Source organism: Microcebus murinus, chromosome 15 (genome assembly GCF_040939455.1).
Source record: "Microcebus murinus isolate Inina chromosome 15, M.murinus_Inina_mat1.0, whole genome shotgun sequence".
Taxonomy (NCBI): Eukaryota; Metazoa; Chordata; class Mammalia; order Primates; family Cheirogaleidae; genus Microcebus; species Microcebus murinus.
The window spans coordinates 15,138,083-15,160,311 of record NC_134118.1 but is presented as its reverse complement, the minus strand read 5'-3'; the positions used below and the strand labels follow the sequence as shown (position 1 = coordinate 15,160,311).

Below are 22,229 nucleotides of genomic sequence, written 5' to 3'. Positions count from 1 at the left end.
TAATTGGGTGAGTGGGCCCACATTTGTTCCCATGCGGCAAAAACTGGCACCTGAGTTTGCAGTTTCTGGTTTAGGTACCAAGATTTTCAGCCTTGGGTACTAACCTTTTCCTCGACGGCCCTTCTTCAAAATCTGAAGAACTAACATCGTTGCTAGTAGAGGACACTTGGGATGCATCGTCCTTCTCATTCTCTGACTGTTCTGATGCTGGTCCTAATCCCTTAGACTGGTCATTACCAAGGAGCCCTACAGGTGAGAAAAGGGGACAAACACTTAAATACATCACATCAGGAAGCAGCACTTTACCACAGTTAACCCTACACGATGGCTGATGAGGACAGACAAGAGTATGGAGAGAAGAGAATTTAAAAGCACACATCCCTTTTGAATGGGTGGAGAAAAGTAAAACCTCATCCTATCTTTGACCATCTGTAAGAGTGAAATGCCTATCAAGAAAACAATTTCTACAGTAGGAAGTTCAAGCAGAAATTTGGAATCACAATGCTGTAGCTTCTAAAAGTACATAAACATGTTTTGTGGCTCGGGGATGGAAAGGAAGAGTATCAATTATTAACAAATCAAACTAGTTATTCTTGAAGTGCTAAATATTTAACCTAGAGTGACTGGAATCCATTTTGGAATTGCCTGTGGTAATCAGTACCTGGCACACATGAAAAGGCATCATAAAAGGCATCATTACTTTGTAACCACATCTTAGCTGTTGACTAGAAATCCTACTATATATTATTTTTCCTCATATCCATTCCTTGATTAGATTGTAACCAGATTTGCCTTTGATCATCTCAAAGGATAATGATTCTCTATGAAGATACATATGACTTCAGGCATTATCAGGACAATCTTGGTGCCTGTGGATGTTCTTTTATTAACCAAAATGTAAAAAGGCCCCAGAAAGGGGGCCTGCTGGACCTCAGGAAGCTCTCCAAGCAGTTATTTACTAAGAAATATACAAGTATTTAAATAAGCACTAAGACCACGTTAGTGAGTAAAAGCTAAACGAAAGGTTGTCTTCTAGCACTCCCTACATCAGCGTAGGTTCTACCTAGGGGAAGTTTCCACTGACATAGTGTCCACAACAACTGGCTTCCCGCAATGCTAGCACAGCATCTGCAGTTTCACAGTGTTTGACCTTGAAGTCAAAAGTATAAGGTGGCCCCTTGATTTCTGCTCTTCCACCAGCTTTGTGAATCCTTCATTTCCCTGTATCAAATGTTTTTAATTGAAGTATCCCAAGAAGTGGCTCCTGTCAAGTGGCACTAAATACTATATAGAACACTGTATTTTACGTATTTGCTTAAAAGTTTCTAAATGAACATAATACACTGCAAAAAAAAAAAACCACCGCCTTGGGGCCTGGCCTATTTATGCATGCATTTCCCCAATTATCTATTCGGTACATCATTTCACATAATGGGTAATAATACAGGTTGGAAATTTAATTGCGATATAGTAAGTGAAATCTCGTGGCTATTCACTTGGACTTCTGTGGCTTTAAAAGTCATGACCACAAAATGGAAAGGAAACATATATGAACTGCCCCCCCAACATACAAAAAGGAAGAAAATGCAGGAAGGTTGCAGTATGAAGCAAATTGTGAGCAGTATGAGACACAATTGTGTGGACATCTAAGAATCCAAGTATTAAACTATGGCCAACATTTCAGAGAGATTAGAGCCCTGTTATCCATTACAGTAGCCACTAGTCGCCTGCAGCTATTATGCATTTGAAGCATAGTGAGTATAAATAAGAAAATGAATTTTAAATTTTATTTAACTTTTATTTTAAAAAGTGAATGTGACATTTCGATAGTTTTATATTAATTAATTGTGGAACTATTTTGGATATATTAGCTGAAGTCTAACACGTTAAAATTCATTTCCCTAATTTCATTTTGAGTGTGGCTCAAAATATACATACATAATACATATGTATACATACATAATACATATGTATACATACATAATAATAAAAACATACCATACATGATTGAAAAATATATTGATCAACACTAAATTAGAGCAAGTTAGTAATGTCATGGGGGTGGGGGTGGAGGCCTCTGCCCAATCAGTAGGATGATACATACACTACTTAACCAAGATTAGAAATTGGCCCAGGGACCTAATATATATCTTATTTGTAAAAAGAGGGAAAGATGGATAAATCATCACACTTGAAATGATGGGAAATTGAAAATAAAATTCTTGATCACAGAACTAAGCGTCAAATTCAATATAAAAGAAGGAGATGTACATTGCAAATAAGTATACTTTAGGTTGAGTTCATATTTTTCTGTTTTCAATAATGTATGTACATAATGGAGAATAAAGCATAGAGGCAAAGGAAAAGAGGGAGGGATTCCGAATTCGCCCATTCATTTACATAACACCTACTATATGGCAGGGCACTGGGGAGACAGGTGTAATCAAACAAAATCTAAATTCTAGTGAGAGGAGATAGACAAACACAGATGGATGAACCACTCAGTAGTATGTGCAGAAAAGAAACGCTGCGCGTGCAGGGCAAGAGAAGCGTGGTATGGGAAGTTAGTGCGTGTGAATCAGTGGAGCCGGCCAGCAGGCCTGCACTACCAAAACAAGAACAGGAAAGCTGGGATTTGCAATGTGCCTAAAAACAAAAACCAAAAACAGGTGGTGCTGATGGAGGAGAAGCAGACAGAGGAAGAGGAGGAGGTTGTTTAGAAGCTGTATTTAGAGCAAGGAGGAACTAAGGAAGGACCAGGTGCTGCCAGGAGCAGACTGGAAAAAAATGCTCCTCTACCCTTTGGTACCTAATAGGAGCTGAAGTACTTGCTGAATTAGGAAGCAGTGAATGCATGAATCAATGGCTGAATAAATGATTTAGGAGTACACTAACGTGAGAAAGTTAACGTCTTTGATGACAACATTGCTCTTGTCTTTCTGACAAAAATAATCTCAGTGGATTGTAAAGTGAAGTGGTATCAAACTTGATCATGCAACGAAGTCAACTGGGCCTCACCCCCAACTGTTCCCCTAGTCTAACACATTTCCAGGAGATGTTCTTTGCTGCTTTGGCTGGTCCCAGGACCATATTTTGAAAACTACATGCAGGGTCCACAACAGTAAGAGAAGCTGCCCTAAGCCACTAGAAAGCTGTGGGCAAGTGTGAATAACATCACAGGGAACTGATTATGGTAGCACAATCTATCACAACACAACTCACAGTGAGGCATTCATACCCTAAGTTCGGTCTGGGCATCCGTCCACCTTTATCAATAATTTTATGAAGGGAAAGAAGCTTGCTTACAAAACTTGTCACCAAGTTACAAGACTCAGCTAATATGACAAATATAGACTCAAAAAAAAAAAGTAACAGGTTGGAAAAATGTGCATGTCCAAGAAGCATAAATGTAACCAGGCTTATAACGTTTTATAATATTTTCCCACCCCCCCCCCAAAAAAAAAAACAAAACTCAACGTCTTAGCACAAATTCAAGGAAGCTGCACCAAGAGATTTTACATGAAAAATACCAGGGAATACTAACCGACTGGATGTGAGCTCAGTGTAAGGCGAAACAGTGGAGACTGGTCTGATACCAGGGCATGGCTGAGCTACATGTAAGAGAATGAAAGTAGTGACTCCATCGTCCCATGCCCTTCAAACTCATTTGGTAGCTCCAAGCTTTCCCTCCTTCGAAGGATTAACAAATGAGCACCTGAACTAGAAACAACAATGGGTGTCTGAATGACATTCACTATCCAGAGTCAGAAAATGGGGCCCACACATAGGGCATTAACTGTCTGTTATGCAAACTAAAGGACCACAGCTTCATGTGGCCTTCGTGAAGGGACAGGACAGACTTTGACCTGCGCATCATCTACTTGTTCAATTTGAGTACTCCCATTTTGTGTATAACTGCTGAGAAAAAAGCTTACATTTATTTTTAGTTAGTCTACATGGCTAGATAAACCCAGGCTTCTTTTTTTATCCCCTCACCCCTCTGCACCTTCCTCAAATCTCCACTGCACTGACTACCTCATTTCATTTTGAACATTTCAATCCAAATCATACACAGCCTGCCCAATCCAAGACAGCCGGGTCAGCAAGATGGAATATGATGCCACAGGGCAGAAGAGCCATTATTATAACATTAGCCAAGCTGTCTAACAGCTTGTCTAACAAAGCCTTGCCACCGATTGTTAAAATTATTATTTTTAGTCAACGAGAAATAATGAAATGGCACCCCCTCCTTCGTCTGCTCAAGCTGTTTTTATCTTTTCAAACCCCTCCCCCCAACCCAAACCTTTGTTGGGGAGAGGAGGTTAAACAGAGGAAACCGAATGAATGGTCCAAAGATTCAGTCTCTCCCATTAGCATTTGTTCTCCTCTATTAATATTCAGTAGGTTGAACTTAAATTAAACCACGTCTATTGTCTTTCACAAAAGCAATAAATATGAGCTGAAAATTCCAAATCGCTGCAGTAAAGGTGGCTTGGGGACTGTGCCCGCAACCTCGGTTAGTCACCATCAGCTGACAGGAGCAGTGTGTCGTGGATCTGAGACCACTCAGCCACCACAAGACAGTGCTTGTTCTCACAGCGCAGAACTCCAAAGAAATCATCGAATACAACAGAACGCTGCCATCAGAGGCTGCGCACATTCGGGAGCTTTTCTCTCCATCTCTCGAATTAGCAAGAAATGAAAAGGCTTCTAAGGCCACACAAGACAATACAACAAAACTGGCTTCTTTCTGAGTCTGGGACAGCAGCAGAAAGGAGGGAATAGTAATTCCTGTTGTTCTTGGCGATTGGAGATGTGCGTATGACCATCTTCTTCTTGCCTTAACATGAAAGGGTTTGGGGAAATCGAAACACAAATTAGACCAACAATTCCTTTAGCTGACTGAACTTCTAAGGAATTGATGAGAACTATAGACTTCGGAACACTAATGTATAAATAGAAGATAATTCTTTTCTAACATCTGAACAGAAAGGACTGGGGCATGCAGACCTTATAATTTTATGATGTTTTAGACACAAAGACATTTCTCACCAGTCCTCTCCCATTAGCTCCACATACATGACAGAACATAAAACCAAAGGAAAACCCAACGCCTCTGTTCCACAAAAGCAATGCCAAAAGAAGGGTTAAAATGGAAGGGGAAAACAAGAAGGGCTTTGAAGCTGTTCCAGTGCTTCTAAAACATCTGGAGCACACCAAACTTATTAGCATATTAGGGAGAGTCAATGTATTTAGCTTTGTTGTAGAAGAGATGCACAAAAGGTAATTCTGTATTATAGAGCCAATGCCGTCTGTCACCCTGTCACTGTGAGACAAGGTATCACATTACATATTAAACAGCCAAGCATCCAAAGAGAGCTTTCATTTTCGGCAGCAATTTCTCTGTGTGTGCCCAGGCACAGCACTTTGAGTTGATAGAAAAATTATAAAAGCGGCCCCCTTGGCTGAGGGAGGACCCTCTCTCTCTCTGAGGTAATCAGAATGCATGGTTTGCTGCCACTACCAGTGAAAAATAGAGCTTATGTTCATTTAGATTTTAAAAGAAAGATGGAATTGTCTAGCAGGAGAGACATTGTCGTGCCCGGAGGGTCTGGCCGGGCCGGCGTGGCAGAGGGCCTGGCGCACGGACAGGCTCACCGGACCACACGCTGACGTGGCTGAGAACAAATGCCAGTCGTGAGGCAGGATGTCAGTGGCACGCTCATGGTCAACCAGGCGCAAATGCAAGCGGTTTCATACCTCGGCTCCCGGAAGGTAATTATCCCTTTCCCCCATGAGAACGGCCCCTGAGCAGGCCAGCGCTCCCCTTTGTCTACTCTCCACTCAGCTGCGCAGATTTCCCGTTCTGGCCATGAAAATGTAATCCAAAAATGCCCCCCACATATGACCCCTCAAAACAGTCCAAGATACTGAAGGGTAGGGGAGGAGGCATGCACAGGTTTTTGTTAATTTAACCTCCCACCCTGAAAATATAAACACTGATTTATAAATCAGCAATCCCACAGGAGATTGTGGGATTGCTTTCACTGCCACCACGCTCCTTCCCCATGACACACCTTTGGCAACCTAAACCTCCTTTGCGTGCCCCCTTCTTTTTGAGAAAACATGTTAGACAAAAACCTGACATGGTGACCATTATTAACATGGAAAGTTGGGCCACTGGGTAGGCAAGGAAAATGTCTGGCCTTAAGCCTTTTTTCCTATTTCAGAATCAAGGCCATGACCCCACAAGGCAATTCCTCACCTTGAGCCATTTATAAAGGAACAAGCCAGGCACATCCCATATTTGCTCACAGGGAAGGGCAAGCAGACCAGTGCCACCACTAAAATGGGCTCTCTTCTGGAATAAGCGCCCACCACCAAAAGACAAAAGACCTCTCCCTTCCCACATCCTAGTCTAACTGTATGGGGAGAGAAAACACTCCTCACTGAGAAGCTCCCACAAAAAAACAAAGCTGACAGTTGAACTTTCTTCAGCACAAAATCCCTCCAAAGGAAAGAACTGGGATCTTTCAGAATGATCTCTGATGATTGTGACTGTGAACATCATGTACCTTTTTGGCAAAACTCCCTTTCTTCTTTGGGGCAAATACTCTCCTTTTTCAGTCCCTCTTCTGCCCTAATATGACTTTTGTAACACTCAGAACAAGTAGAATGCGTTGAAGAATGATAATGTCTGAATCAGGAACAAACGCAATGCTCTCCAAAGACAAGTTCCCCTTCGGCGCCCAATGGCTATGACTGCTCCACCCCAGGCCACAGCTCCTCAAGGGCCATACTTCACCCCTGGCACACTGTTCATTTCAGTGACAAACCAGTCCAATACATACCTACCCGGCAACCTAGTTAGAAATGTTCACCAAAGCACAAATCCTTGGAATCCCCCAAGACATGCAACTCACTTCTATCGGCTAATGAAAAGGGTTCCACAGCACACGGGGCCCAGGAGTGACCATTTCCAAGGTCAAAGGCTGCCTTTCCACATTCAGAAGAAAAGTGATTAAAGGCAACAGTGGGCTAGGCCGGTGTGGAACATGAGCTGCAGAACAATGGCACCACTGCAGAGGCAGGGAACTCGGAGTCACATGAAGCAGAGGTAAACACAAGGGCATTTTTGAGAATTGTTTTTAGATAAATGAGACCAACATGTTCAAAGCCTTATGTTCAGAGAAACTGACATGCCAAATTTTGATTTTACATCTCGCAGAATTTGCACTAATCAAAAAGAGATTTCCCAATACATAGCATGTTCAGAGACAGCTAATGACATTCTACCTTTAAGTAATTACAATGTGTGTGTGTGTGTGTGTGTGTGTGTGTGTGTGTGTGTGTGTTTAGGTCTTTAAAGCTTCATAGCATCATTACATTTACCCTACAAATGTAAGGTACCAAAAGCAATCAGCTTTCTAATATTAGCAAGGCTCTCCCCAAAGGTAAGCAGAACTGACTTTACTTCCAATCAACTAGCGCCACGACATTATTAGTTTGTGTAGTAATCTGTGATGATGAATGAGCAAAGCTCCACATACTTTGTGTCCTGACTGACATCATAATTTGTAGATAAGTAAACGGCCACACCCTTTGCCCCCAAACCTCTCTGGCCTTTATTCCCTGAGATGACAAAAAGGAATCCCTTAGAAGTTCTAAGTTCTGTTTGCTTTGTAGCATGACAGGGGGGAACAGTTAGTGCCCCCAGACTCCTTACTACCTCCCTCCCACACAAGCAAGTCAACTGCCCCCCCACTCTTAGGATAAATACAGAGAGCATTAAGTAGTCTATTCAAAGTAAAAACAATACCAAAAAACCCTGCTGACAACAAGTAAGTTCAGAGAGGCCTACAGCCTCCCAGAGCAACATTCTTTCCAACACTGAAATATAATGGAAGCAGTACAGAAAAGCAGAACTATAGGAATGTGTCCATGGTATCTGCAAAGATTTGAGGTGCCTAATATTGATGGCTCCTAAAATTCATCGGGGTTTATATACAGTAATACAAGCATGGATTAATGTACGAAATGTGGGAGAAGAATCAAGAGCACACAAGTTTAAAGCGTTTAGCTCTTAACCTGGAATCACTTGAAGACTCAGTATCTATTGACATGCCTCAGTTTCCTCCATCTTTCAAGGAGGGACAGACACAGAGGTAGAGAAAGAAAGGATTAATGGAAATGAAAGCAAACATGCTGTTTATAAAGGAAGCCAGAGCTATGGTGAGGACAAACTAATTTACTTTAATCAAATACCTATTTTTAAATGCTGGGAGATGATCAAATAAATTGGTAATAAAATAAAGGGATCAGCTATAGCCGGATGGCGTTCAGTCCCCAGAGAAATGTCTAAATTCATATGAGCCTGGTTAAAACTGCAGATTTGGCCAAAATGGTCAACAGAGCTTAATGCTTTAAGAACGACATTAATTCTCTCTTGTAAATTTCCACAGTGCCTTTGCAGGAGCCACCATTGCCCCTAGGGAGGATATCAAGGCTAAAAGAATATTAACATTAACCGAATCGCAACACTTTTTACACAGTCTCTCATATATACATATACATAGAGATAGAGCACCTTGCCATCCATAATGGATTTAATCAGGACCCCAGCAGGGAAAGCCACAAAGGCCTATTTCTCCAACAAAAGCCATACCAGTCTGAAACGAATCTAGAGCTATTTGGTTTTTGTTTTATTTATAGGAACAGACCTTCTATCCCAGGTTCCTCAAGATAAGCCACCAAAAACTGCACCTGACAGACCCGTGGAGCAGCCATCCTCAGAGCCGGATCATTGCAGAGAGACAGAGAGGAAGAAGGACAGAGGGAGGGAGGGAGGGAGGAAGAGCGCAGTGAGGCAGGCTCCGGAGCACTTGTCAACAATCCTCCCCTGTACGTAATAAGCAAGCGGCAGTGCAGTGCAGATTCCGCGCGGCAATAGGACGGCCAGAACAGCAACGGGGTCGGGGGGAGGGGAGGCAGCCAGGAGAGAAGGTTATTTATGTGCATGGGAGGGAATCGAACACCAAAGAGGAGGGGTCTCCGGCTGGCTCCCCCCACACCCCCATAAATTAAAAACGAGAAGGAAACCAGCCACTAGCTTTTCATCCTGCCATTTCCCCAACCTGCAATGCAGACAAATCCGAAGTATAGAATTTCTGACATATGCGGGGGAGGGGGACACTCACAGTTTAATTGTGTACACTTTTGTGTCCCCGGCCCATCAGATGCCCTCAGCAAGCCCCCCCCTCCAACACACCCCACCCCCCAAGAACAGCGGACTTCGGGGCACAGTTTCAATGGCATCCCTTTTTAATATCATAATCTGTGTCATTCAGCACTTGCCTTTTATTTATTTTTATTTGTTTTTTTGGCTGGGAAACCTGGGCAGCTCTCCAGACAGACTGCAGAAATCTCTCTCCACATGCTCCTCCTCTAGCCGCCCTCCCCCTTCCTCCCACTCCGGCTACCACAGAGCCTCATTACTTAGGAAGTGACCACATGGGCCACCGCTGTCCGCCCCGCCAGCGACTCGGGGGCACACCCCCCTCCCCAAGGCACATAAATTGATCTAATCTAATCAAACAGAAGCTGTTTTCCCTCATTGTTTCTTGAGGATCTTTCACAAAACAGACTCTGTGGCCTGGCAGCTGCTGAGAGGGGTGAAAAAGGCAGGGGTCCAACTGAGGGCTGGCCAGCTCCCTGGCCTCAGATAGCTGGAGTACACAGCTCCTTTCATATGTCATAAGCTTTTCTGATTTTTAAAGTTCATTCTCTGGAAGCTTTTGAACTACATCTGGCAATGATAATGTCCAAAACACATGCTCTCAGCGTTACCCACACGCTTTCCTCTTTATGCCCTTCCAAGGCGGGGGAAGATGGTGGCAAAGCCCTCTGAGCCCACATGGCACTGGAGTTCTCCTCAGACTGCATCCAAGGGAACTGGAAAAATGCCTCACTCCTACTTATAGTTTGTTGTTTCCCAGCTGTTGGACTGTCTAATAAAGCCCTTCTGGGTTCTAAATACTTCAAACACATTCGCTTATTTGTACCTCACAAAACCCCTGAAGGCAGATATCAGATTTACTTGGGAATGAAGGTCACTGAGCTAGCAAGTACCAAAAGGCCAGTGGGTACTCTTCCCACGATGGCCAAATCCTGTTTCCTAAGTCGCCAGAGTTCATCTAACTGCCAGATTATTTTTAAAACAAAGTAGATCTCAGAAGGTAGGTGATGGTCTTCCCTGACATCTACTTGATACCGACCACTTGAAAATCTGAATTACACACAGAGCCTTAGAGATCGCCTAATAAAATCCTCCCACTTTACAGATAAGGAAACTGTGGCTTGAGCAAGTTTGGTAAAGATGACAGAGCTAGTCCCTATGTCTCAACAGACAGGAGGACACTCAAGGATCATTTGAGTCATTTGGGGAGAAGGGTGTGCTAACCTCAAGATACAACTCCCTATAAAGGTTGGGGAAAAGTCCCTCTCCAATCACGCCCAGTGTGAGCCCACACAGCGGACCCTTACTTAGTGCTCTCCAATGCAGTGTGTTCCTGTAGTGTCGAACAAGTGTTTGGAATGGATCCCACTGCAGCATAAGTCATACACAGTCAATTAAAGGACATTCAGGGGAGGACTCTTTGGCTTTTTTCCTATGCCTTCTACTGGGACGTGTCTTTTGGCTCTTTCTCTAATCAAAACCACCCAAAGCAGAAAATTGGAAAGGAGATTTGAGGCAGATACTCTGATGTATGCAAGGAAAGGTTAGTAAAATAGGAGAAACCTCCAAGGCACAAATAGCTCGCCAGAAATGAGTCTGAGAATCATGGATGGATACTGGTCCTCCTGAGGAGCCTTCTCTCAAATACAGAGTGCACACAGGCCTCAGCAGAGAACACTATTCCCACCTCTACTCCTGCCTCCCTCCTCTTCCCATCAACTGAAAAGGAAAAAAAGGAATTTAATTTTAAAACATCAGGAAAACCTAATCATCATCAGCCATTATTTCCTGATCGTGCAAGCAGTATTCCTTAAAATGCTGGAGATGCAAGTTAGTCCTGTGTGTCCACTCTGAGCTATGCATGGCTTTTGGGGCACAGGCCTATTATAAAACTTATAGCTTTGAACATCAATAGGCTTTGGAATGTTTAGATAAAACAGTGATTTCTGACTAAAGTAGAAACATACAAGCAGTACCGGATTAGACTAACAGCATCCTCTTGTAGACAAAGGATAAAACTAAGAACCAGGTTCAGTTTAGGAACAGCAACACAACTTTGAATATTTAAGTATTAGAAAGAGGAGCTGGCAGAAAGATTGGAGATGTATTTTTCTTTATGCCAAGTTAATACGATGAAGCCACCATCATTTAAGTTTCAATATTCAAATATCCCATCAATTTCGAAACCTTAAATGGAGACTCCCCAAATGTTATCAGTCTTCCTTCCCTACCTCCATTACTAATAAATTTTTAATGATATGAAGTATATCTGCAAGCTCACAGCCAAGCCCTAATACCAAACATTACCTAAAACGCTATGTGCTCATTCTTTTAAGTTACAGCACAAATACATATGTTAAAATAGCATACTTTTTTTCTATGCTTGATCATAAACTTTACCAAAAAGGTATCACAGTAGGACTTGGTTTTTTGCAACTTGACATCAGGCTACTAAGAGTCACTCATGACTTTACTTATACCTTTAGTCCATTCATTTCCATTATTATACAATGGAATTCTGTATTTCAAAATTTATTTTGATTCTCTTGTCCAACGATATCTGAAGTGCTTCCAGTTTGTAGCTATCATGAACCATGTCACAGTTCCTCCGCTAAAAAGCTAGCAGTAGAGTTTCTCCTGGATATTTTATTTAGGAGAGGAATTAGTGGAAATCCTTGGATACACAAATAGTCCATTTATAAATCGAATGGCAAACTGGTTTCCAACGGAGGTGTCAACTTTTGATTGTGCACCAGTAATGTTAACACGGTAATCTCTAAATGTTTAAAGACCTTCTATTACTTGCAACACCAGAAAACAAGGTGCTGTACTCAAACTGCTACTTTAAGAACTCAGAATTTCAGAAAGGATGTAATTAATACCCAAAGAAACTCTATGTAGCCAGCGAGGTACATGGCTGCCATCTACCTAATCATTACCTAAACCCCAGGACATCTAAGGACGTCGTTTTGCCTCTAAGAGCTTCACAATCGAGCATATACCTATCTCGACAACCTTTTCACAACCAGATTTGGGCCAACTCGAACACGCCCACTACATGCACTTAGCAAACAGAAGTCGTTTAGACATCTTAATCAGATTTAGATTTCTAATAGTGCTCCTTGGCTGACTAATTAAAGAACCTGTTGCCTCAGAAGCATAAGATCTTGTTTTATTCATGTAACCAATCAGGAAAGTGAGCCCATATTGAGAGCTAGGACCCACTTCATAGAGGGAAAGGCAAGCTATGGCAGCAAACCAAGGCAGCTCCTTATAATCAATCCGTGATCTCCCTCCCAGGGCTCTTCAATTTCTCACAACATATACAAGTTACCGCATACCCAAGGTAGCACCTAGATATCTGAGTTCCATGCAATTAATACTAAATTCCAAAAAATCACTAATTATAAAAAAGGATAGGCTGATGCAATGTGTCATGTGTGAGAGTAAAACTCCACATATGAATTTGTGGAGTTTGAGGATTTCATATACGAAACAAGAAGGTTTTAATGATCACACAGCATTAGCTGTGATATTTCTACAGTATTTGGGGTCAAATTTCATAGTATTGATCATATCACCTAGGTTGTGATAAAAGCCAATGGAGAAAAATGATCCGCTGTGTTAATATTTGACTTTCAAAAATATTATTAAACTGTGGGCACTCTATGGCAGCAGTATAATAATAAATATTACTTGTTTGAATTTTATTTAAATACAAGTTAATACACTGGCACTATACCAAACAGAGTTAGGTACACACAGAGTCTGGCTTGGACTCCTTCCAAGAGGGCTTGGTAATTCCTGAGGCACCAACGGTGCTGAACTGTGTAATGCATGTGGGCTGGCCCAATAGCCAATGTGACTTCAAGGCCAAACCATACAATTATAAAATAATACCACTGTTTATAAGAACACAGTGGAGTGATCTGAGTTGGGTGATGGTATATAAACTAGTGAAACTAACCTGGTTGTTAATGCTAGCAAAAGGGCACTAAAATTAAAGCAGATGTACAATTTAAGAAGCTATCAGGAAAGACAATACAGTAGCCCATCCTCCCCAATACACAGTTTTGCTTTCAGTTACCCATAGTCAACCACTGTCCAAAAACAGCACATAAAAAATCCCAGAAATAGACAAATCGTAAGTTTTAAGCTGCACGCAGTTCTGAGTAGCATGGTGACAGCTTCCACTGTCCTACCCAGCATGTGAATCACTCCCTTTGTTCAGTGTATCCATGCTGTATAGTATATATGTACGTATGTATAGGAAAAAACATACTATATAAGGGTTTGGTATTATCTGCGGTTTCCAGTATCCACTTGGGGTTTGGAACATATCCCTCATGGATAAGGAAGATGGAGGAGCAGCTACTCTGATCCACATGAGATTTTTAAATTTAAAACAAACTGATTTAGTAAGCACTTTCCACTGAAAACATTAGTAGGTCATGGCACCCACAGCCCAAGCAGGACATGGTTGTCCAGTTCTACCTCTAATTTTACTCTTCTCGTTAACTCACTGAAACTTCTCTGTCTCAGTTTCCTCACCTGTTAAATGGAAGTAAGAACAACACTGGTTGTTGGGAGCACTCACTATATAATAAAAGAATTTGTGCTACATTATAAATGCATCCATAAGCTTCTATCATAATGAATTACTCAAATAATTTATCAATATATTTCAAATTATTTGGTTAAAAAAAAAAGAAACATAAAATATCCTTTTGTGTTAAACATATTTCCAAATGATCCAGTTAATAGATTCAAAAAGTTTAACACAGAAATGATGCCAACATAAACAAGATAATCAATATTTTGACAATATTTTGAAAATGTCATCCCATAATATGAAGTAAAATTCTACAAGAATCACAACACAGTCATTTCACCTCCTTAGGAATAATGAATAAAAAAGTTGTGTTTTAAAAAAATCTGAAAGAGGCCGGGTGCGGTGGCTCACGCCTGTAATCCTAGCACTCTGGGAGGCCGAGGCGGGCGGATTGCTCGAGGTCAGGAGTTCGAAACCAGCCTGAGCAAGAGCGAGACCCCGTCTCTACTATAAATAGAAAGAAATTAATTGGCCAACTAATATATATAGAAAAAATTAGCCGGGCATGGTGGCGCATGCCTGTAGTCCCAGCTACTTGGGAGGCTGAGGCAGGAGGATTGCTTGAGCCAGGAGTTTGAGGTTGCTGTGAGCTAGGCTGACGCCATGGCACTCACTCTAGCCTGGGCAACAAAGCGAGACTCTGTCTCAAAAAAAACACACACACACAAAAAAAAAAATCTGAAAGAAAAGGCTGATGAAGTCACAACTGAAGGATTGTTAATCACCTGTTCAAATTTTTCATTCTGACAAAAAAAGATACTCTCATACACTGCTATAAGAGTGGTAAACTGATAAAGTATTTCAAAACAGCAACTTAGAATGGACACTACGTAGTCTTTAATTCAGTAAATACACTTGTAGAAATGGATAGTAAGGAACTAATGAGAGGAACAAAGATTTATTTGCAAAAACTCAACCTAGTTTGCCTTAATTATTTGTTTGCTCCTTTGACTCATTTAAATTCTATCTGTGTCCATTTCAAAAAGAAAGAGTTCTGCATCAGTTTTCTGAGCTATGCCATATACTGAGTAGAAACGCTTCCATTTTGCAAACAGCAGACACCACACGAGGACACTAATGTAAGTCAGCTTGAGAACTTGCATGTATGACAAATTACACATTCATTCTCAAAACTTCAAGGCCTTTGCACATGCTGTTCCCTTTTTATTACGGACTATTCTCTACTCTCTTGCGTAGAAAGTTCCTGCTCCTCTTTCTGCTTAGCAGGCACTATTCCAGTATAATACCGAAAGTTAAGGAGGTTCTGTTTGCCCAACTGTCACGTTCCCTCAAGAAGAGGATGCACATTTAGTCTTGCTCATCTTAACAACCCTCAAAACTTAGCACCGTGCCTTAGAAGATAATTGATGCCCAGTAAATACTGTTGAAAGAGAAAGCTCCTCTTCAAGGCCAGTTCAGGCCTTCAAAAGCCGGAGGTGCGCTTATACACGAGGCCCTGTTCTACATTATGTCCAACAATCAAATGCACTGCTTTTCACATCCAACATTTTCCTCCTGGAAAGGAAAATGTATCAAAGAAATCTTTCTCTCTTTGTGTTTAAAATTCTAACGCTAGGAATAATGCATGTAATTTACAATAAACTTTGATATTTCAGCACTCTGATCAAAATTGGGAATTCTTGGTACGTAGAAGACCTGAGCCTTCAAATTTTCAGGTAAAATAAAATTTTATGGACATTGAATTTAACACTAAAATTTTGACGTTATGTTTTTCTAGATCCCTTTGTTTTTGGTTTGTTGGGGAGCTGGCTTTATTCTGTATCTAAAGCTGTTCTGTGTCTTTCTCAAAGTACCTTTTATATCCTAATTTAAGTATCTTTTTGTTACTAAAATATTTAAATAAAATTCAAAATTACTTACAATCCTCCTTTTATTATAAAGTAAAATTATTCAAGTCCCAATATATGAGTAATCAATGTTAAGAAGTTTGTGTGTATTCTTCTTGCCATTTTCCTTAAAAGTTTCACATATGATAGAGAAGACTAGAAGTAACCCTAAACACCTCAACACTAAATATGGGGTATCATTTACAGTAGTCTTTCCATTGGCAATCTCTGTAATTTTGTAAAATTTTGAAATTCTCTGTAATTAAAATGAATTAGTTCCTTTGGTGATATAGTAAAAGGAAATTTTTACACAATATCACAAGCAAACCGGCTGTGTCTACAGCACATAAGTAGTAGCCAATCACAAAAGAATTACTCAACAATGGAAGATGATATATTAAATGCTACTTATGTGAAGCTAATGAAAAAACCAGATCAGGTAAATGACAATGGTAGAGAAAGACAATTTTGAAGTCTGTGATAAATTGCTATGATGTAGTAAAGAAGAATGTCAACAGAGTGGAATGAAAATCATGGGCAGAAGTGTTCTAAAATTGCCCAAAACACTGAAAGACATCAGAATAAAATATCACTATTTTCCCACTTTTCCAGAATTGTCTACATAACATACCAAAAACAGCAAAAGGAGAGCGTATAGGGATGAAAGAGAAGAATTTCACCACCATTTCATTCCTGTCTCTATAGTCGCACTATCTAATTTGCTAGCCTCTAACCACATATAACTTTTTAAGTTAACCTAAGATTAAATAAAATATAAAATTCAGTCTCTTAATCACAGCAGCCAGGCTTCAAAGGCTCAAGAACCACACGCAGCTAGTGGCTACCATATGGGACAACACAGAAACAGAACTGTATCATCATCACAGAAAGTTCTGCTGGGCAACAAAGACCTATAGCACAGATCACACTGATTGAGACCCTGTCCCCATGTCTGCAGGCAGCAGCAATCCTCTTGCCTCTCTGTAGTCCTCTGGTTAAAGCTTAGGACCAACCACTGCTCCCCCCATCCCCCCAAGGCAAGTCAGGCAGAAGTCTCCTTTTCAGGGGCAAGGTGAAAAGGAGAGGCACGTGCAGCAGCACACTGACACATCCCCTCAAATACAGCAGCAGATGGTTCGAGGTGGTAATCAGTCTAGCTTGTAGAGGAGGGGAGAAGGAAAACAGAGACTGAAACCATTAAAGAGCCACACGCTTATTCGGAAACCTAAAAACCATAGAAAAAACTGGTCTTTTTGCAAAGTAATTACCCCAAAGGGTGATTTTTATTAGAAATGGTTTTAGTATATCCTGATGTGGCTTGAAGGTAGAGGAAGGGCTCAGAGGTCAGCATCACCAACCAATACTCATGAACAAGTGCCACTTGAATGTATGCTGAGCTGCACTCACATTTTGCTACCTGTGGGGTACAGGTACACACACACACACATTCTCTCTTTCTCTACCTCTCTCTGGGCTCACTGTGTTGATTTCTTCACATACCATAAGAGAGGGACAGTGACTAAGGAGGGGACATTTGCTCCAGATGAACTCTCATCGAATCCAAATTCTACAGAGCATCCAAATGTTTCCTGATCCAACAGTAATCGGGCTACCAAATTGAGAGAACATGAGCATGCCATAAACACCCGGATGTCACTCGCCACTGAAACAAAACCAAACAGGACAAAGGGATCCCCAGGGTTTTATTTTACATAAGGAAGAAGCCAGTGAAAGCATGATTTGCTCACAGAGACACCCAGTTCCAGGCAGAACTAGAATTATGATCCAGTGTCAGTGCCCATTCCAACATATCAAATTTTTGATGCATTCAATATTGCTTGAGATGGCCAGAATCCAGAAACTCTGGTTTAATATGATCTGACAGATTGCAAAGTGAATGGTTACATAACATAGCCTCTATCACTTCTAAAAAGCTACTGAAAATACATAGGCCCTAAGACATTTCCTTCGGTGACCCTAAAGTTCATCCCCGTCTGGTTCTCTCCACAGTCACTTTCTCCCTCTGCCAGCCTCAGGCCTCTCCCCTTGCCCCAGCTGGCACAGACCCACCCTCTTTCACACACCACGTGCCAGCTCAGAAGTCCTGTGCTAGGGGTCCCCAGAGACTTCAGAATCAAACACTCTGTGTGCGAGTGAAGGTGCCCCTCCTACACACACCTAAGTCCTACTACTCCTACAGGGCAGATGTAACCAACACCACCAATGGCCTGCTGGGCAAGGACTAAAGAGGTTGGCAGCCCTTCCTTCCAGCTCCATCAAAGCTGCAGTGCTCTCTGTCCTAGGGTGAGGCCTAATTATGAGACACTGGCATCTAGAACCACACAATGGAGCAATCCTGTTTTCATGGTGTTTCTCGAGTGTACAACTTCGTCACACCGGTACAGCATTAATGGGAAGTAATTAGGTCATGTATAGCTCCAGCCTAACAATTACCCTTTCAGTGTTTACATTCTGTAAAGTACTAAGTTATTTAAATAAAACATCACACTAATCCTAATACCACCTCTGAAGAGGGAAAAAAAACTATTGTCCCATTTACAGATATGGAAAACAATAAACAGGAGGCCAACAGAATGGCCAGATCAAGGTTTTTTGGTTCTTTGGCCCCATGGTGGAACATCATTGTAGGGATGACAATATGATCCTCTGACAATTTCCACTAGTGGAGCTGGGGGGCTGTGGCCTACTGGCCCTGAGCTGGCAGGAGGATAAATGCCCAGGCACTATCTCCAAGAAGCCTCTAGGTGGACTTGGGTCACAGCTCCAGGTCCCTGAGCTCAAACCCTTCCACCAAGCCCACCTTCAGTTTTTCAGAGGACACATGGGAAGGTCCAGCCTAGGCTGATACCGGAACCTTCTTCGAGGCTGTAAAATAAAGCTGTTCTCAGCTCTGTCTACCACCCCTCAACTCCCCAGAAGAAGAGGCAATTCCTCGGACAGAAAGCACTAGAACTTATTTTTCACAGAGGGGCTAAGAAATTAGCCATCAGGGATCCTCTGCATCCTCCCATCCACTACCAAGAGCAGCCACTTGATGGCAATGTTAACCTATTCCCTTGGAATTCTTCCATAAAAGGAGACCCCAGAAGACTAGAAGCACCAAGCATGGGCTGCACAATGTGGACAGGGCTAGAAAGGACACCTCTGCTTGACCTGAGTGTGTAAGAGTATAAGGGGATGGATGGATAAAGAAAAAAACTATGCACCAACAGTGTCCCCTTGGGTTCTTCTCCATCTCCACAAACTTCCCTGAAGACTAGGTAGAGGTGACCACAGGTGATGTGGTCACACAACTCAGGAAGGTGGAACACCTCTCAGGCCCCACAGAACGTTCACATCAACAGACTCTAATCCAAGTCAGACAGATGGCAACAAACCAGATGATAAATGAAGATCCTGCTCCTTGTCCCCTGAAATCAGGGGGGGGAACCCCAAAATGAAAAAAGTTGACTTCCCTTAGAAGGAATAACATCTGTTGAATAAAGCACCCCAGTCACTTTCCTTAAACTGTCAAAGGAAAAAAGCTATGTGCATCTTACATAGAAAAGGCTCTCCAGTTAAAAAAAAAAAAAAAAAAAGGAATATACTGTAAATGAAATCACTACGTATTTCTATCTTCAGTGGCAGGAAGCAAGGGCTCTCCAAAACACGGAAACGTCAAAATGGAGTGGGATAGGGAGGAGATAGTATCATATTATCATAACAAAGTCCACTGGCTTAGTGTGGATAATGGCACGTTTCCCCACAGGCTACAACCTAGACCTGTGCAACGGTTTCCCAACTCCTGCCTTCTCAATTTAGAAAAAGAGTTCAGGCAGAAGAATGGAGAGTTTGCCAATGTTTTCCTCAGAGGGATTCAGAAAGTGCCAGCTGAGAGCCTTCCAAGCTCACCCTTTAAAACTCTGTAACACTTTCCAAGTGAGCAAACTGGAAAGGCCCTTTCAAAGGACACTAGTAACAAAGTCTACAGGAGGACAAACTGCTGGTGAGCCACGAGGGAGACTCACTCCGGATCCCCTCTTCCAGACTCACTCTAGGAGGCAGCAAGATGCAACTTTTAAAAACATGCATCCAAATACTTGAGCCCCTTCATGAATACCCTAATCATATAGGAAGGAAGGAGAGTGTCAGAAAACAACAGGGAGTTAAATGATTCCAAAATGGAGCCGGTGGGCTTGCCTTCATGCATCATAGCAATCAATGTTAATTCTGAGGGCCAAGAAACAGCAGGAGGAAACGACCTCTTCAGAGAGCACCAGGAGCTCGTGTGGAAGGGCAGGAGGCCTTCCCTGCCACCAAGCTTGACCAGGATGCCCACCTACCTGTCGAAGGGAAACGTGGACCCAGTTATGGATTAACCCAGATGGCAAGGGCAGGGCAGCTCACACAGGAAGAGGACCTGTGTGCAGAAAGAGCTGAATCAGCCTTTAGATCCAAAGCATGAACGGCACAAGAACACCAGTAACAGGTCAGGAAACCATGTAGAAAGGAGGGACAGGGTCTCAAGCCATGGGGCACAAGCAGCCCTAAAGCACAATAGGTGAGCTCTCCTACACGTGCCTCTGGCACAGGGCTGGCCTCACAGGTTTATCATCAAGGCTGGGCTGTCACTGGCCACTGCTATCCCAGATAGGCTGGTCCAAGGTTATAAAACAATTCATGTTTCCGTCATCATCCCCACATCTCCAAGAATGAGAGCCCTGTACTTTCTTAAGATCTCTGGGAGAGAAATGATGAAGCCAAATCTGGAACTCAGCAGAAGCATCCTACAGACTACGGAGAAAACTAAGATAAATGAGATTTGGCAGCAGGCAAGATTAAAAAACAAATTGTAACTTATGGGATTTATTGGCTATGGGATAATTTCCCAAAAGCATATCTAGGAATTCATCATCTGGCTTTAGTGATATACCATGTAGGACACATTTAATGTGGCTTGAGTAACAAACACATTATTTCCAAAAGCTAAGTAAAAGGCCCGGTAAGGTTGAGGAAAATGAGATCTAAGAAATTAACAAGCAGAGCTAAACTACCCTGGTCCATCGTGGCAAATCTGATAGTAATTAAAGCTCCATAATTACACATATCACAGAATTTAAAGCATGAAAAGGGTCAGAGTTAGAAAACACGTGAGGCCTTTCTCTGGTGGGCGACAGTACCACCCCACAAGAATGAACACAGATAAACAAATCCTATTCACAAGCAAGTCACCTCTGGCGGAAGGCAGCCCTATCTGGTGACCGCACAGGGTCGTCCCTTTCTACGTGTGTTGACAGCGAAGCACGGTTGGAAAGCATTGCCTTACACTACACTCCATCAGGCAGATAAGAGGAATTACGGTCTCACAAATAGGATTCCTTCAACCTCAAAAGTCCTCAAATCATCCCACAATATTCCTCCAAAGAATCTCTAACTACAGACACATCCTTTCTTTGCAATCTTCATTGCCATGCCCCTCTCAAACTCTGGGGTCCTTTAGACCACACTCCTTGCCCTCCCCACTCATCCTCCCTCCGCTCCTGTTCCGTGTGAATCATGTTTCTCTCCCCCTTGGAGTAAGGGATTTTAGGGCAAGTCGTGCAGTATCGCAAAAGCAGGCCCTTAGTAAATAAATGTCCAAGTTTAATTCCATCCAGCTGAGAGGAACAATGACTTCTCAAAGGTCAAACAGCTCGTAGGGCTTTCTGACTTAAAAAAAAATGTTCTAGTATTACATAAGCACAAAAGAAAACAATGTTGCAAACTGACATGGAAATTCAACTAAAATTAGAACGAAATAAAACTGTCACCATCTTCAAGGCCTACAGAGTAATGGACTGTAACAGACTGATGGTTAATGTGCCCCCAAAATTCCAACATTGAAGCTCCACCCCCAATGTGACTATATGTAAGAGGGCCTGTGCAGAGGTGATAAAGGTTAAATGAGGTCATAAGGGTGGGGACCTGCTCTCTCTTACCCCAACCACGTGAGGACCCGGCCAGGAGAGGGTACTCAATAGGAACCCCGCCGCCTTGATCTTAGACTCACAGCCTCTAGAAATTTCTACTGTATAAACCACCCAAAAAGTCTACGGTATTTTGTTATGGCAGCCTGAGCTGACTTAATAAAGGCTTTCATCACAGCCACAAGACAATGATTAGCAGTCACACCGTGCTGCTTGTCCCTGCATCCCCAAGGCAGACAGGCAGATCATGGGCTCCTCACGGGAACGAAGCTAACTGAAAACACACTGTATTAAGCAGAGGACGTCTCTTTGGTGTGCCTTTGGGGAAAAGCCAAGTCTGGAACCAGAGTTCCAGAATTTTTTAAATTAATACACCCAGGCTGAGTGTTCCCAACACTCACAGATCACAATAGTGGTGGCGAAAGTGCTATAAGAGAAAGGTGACACTCAAGAGCCCATCTGCTCTGGACTTGCACAGCAGTTCAGAACCAGAACTGTGATGCCAGTTAAAGAGACAGTCTCGCTCTGAGAATGTCACTATCTTTCCACTTGTAGGGTTTTTACCAAAA

General features: G+C 42.2%; 1 protein-coding gene across 3 annotated transcripts in view; it reads right to left on the bottom strand.

Annotated features, from left to right (window-relative positions):
• The window catches only part of JARID2 (jumonji and AT-rich interaction domain containing 2), a 248,002-nt gene that overhangs the window by 100,101 nt on the left and 125,672 nt on the right, over positions 1-22,229 (bottom strand). For 2 of the 3 annotated variants that reach the window (XM_012753517.3, XM_012753520.3), the window contains one exon: positions 105-246. The exons of the other annotated variant lie outside the window; for it this stretch is intronic. In XM_012753517.3, coding sequence (XP_012608971.2) covers positions 105-246 — 142 coding nt within the window. The remainder of the gene's footprint in view (positions 1-104; positions 247-22,229) is intronic. 3 annotated transcript variants of the gene reach the window in all.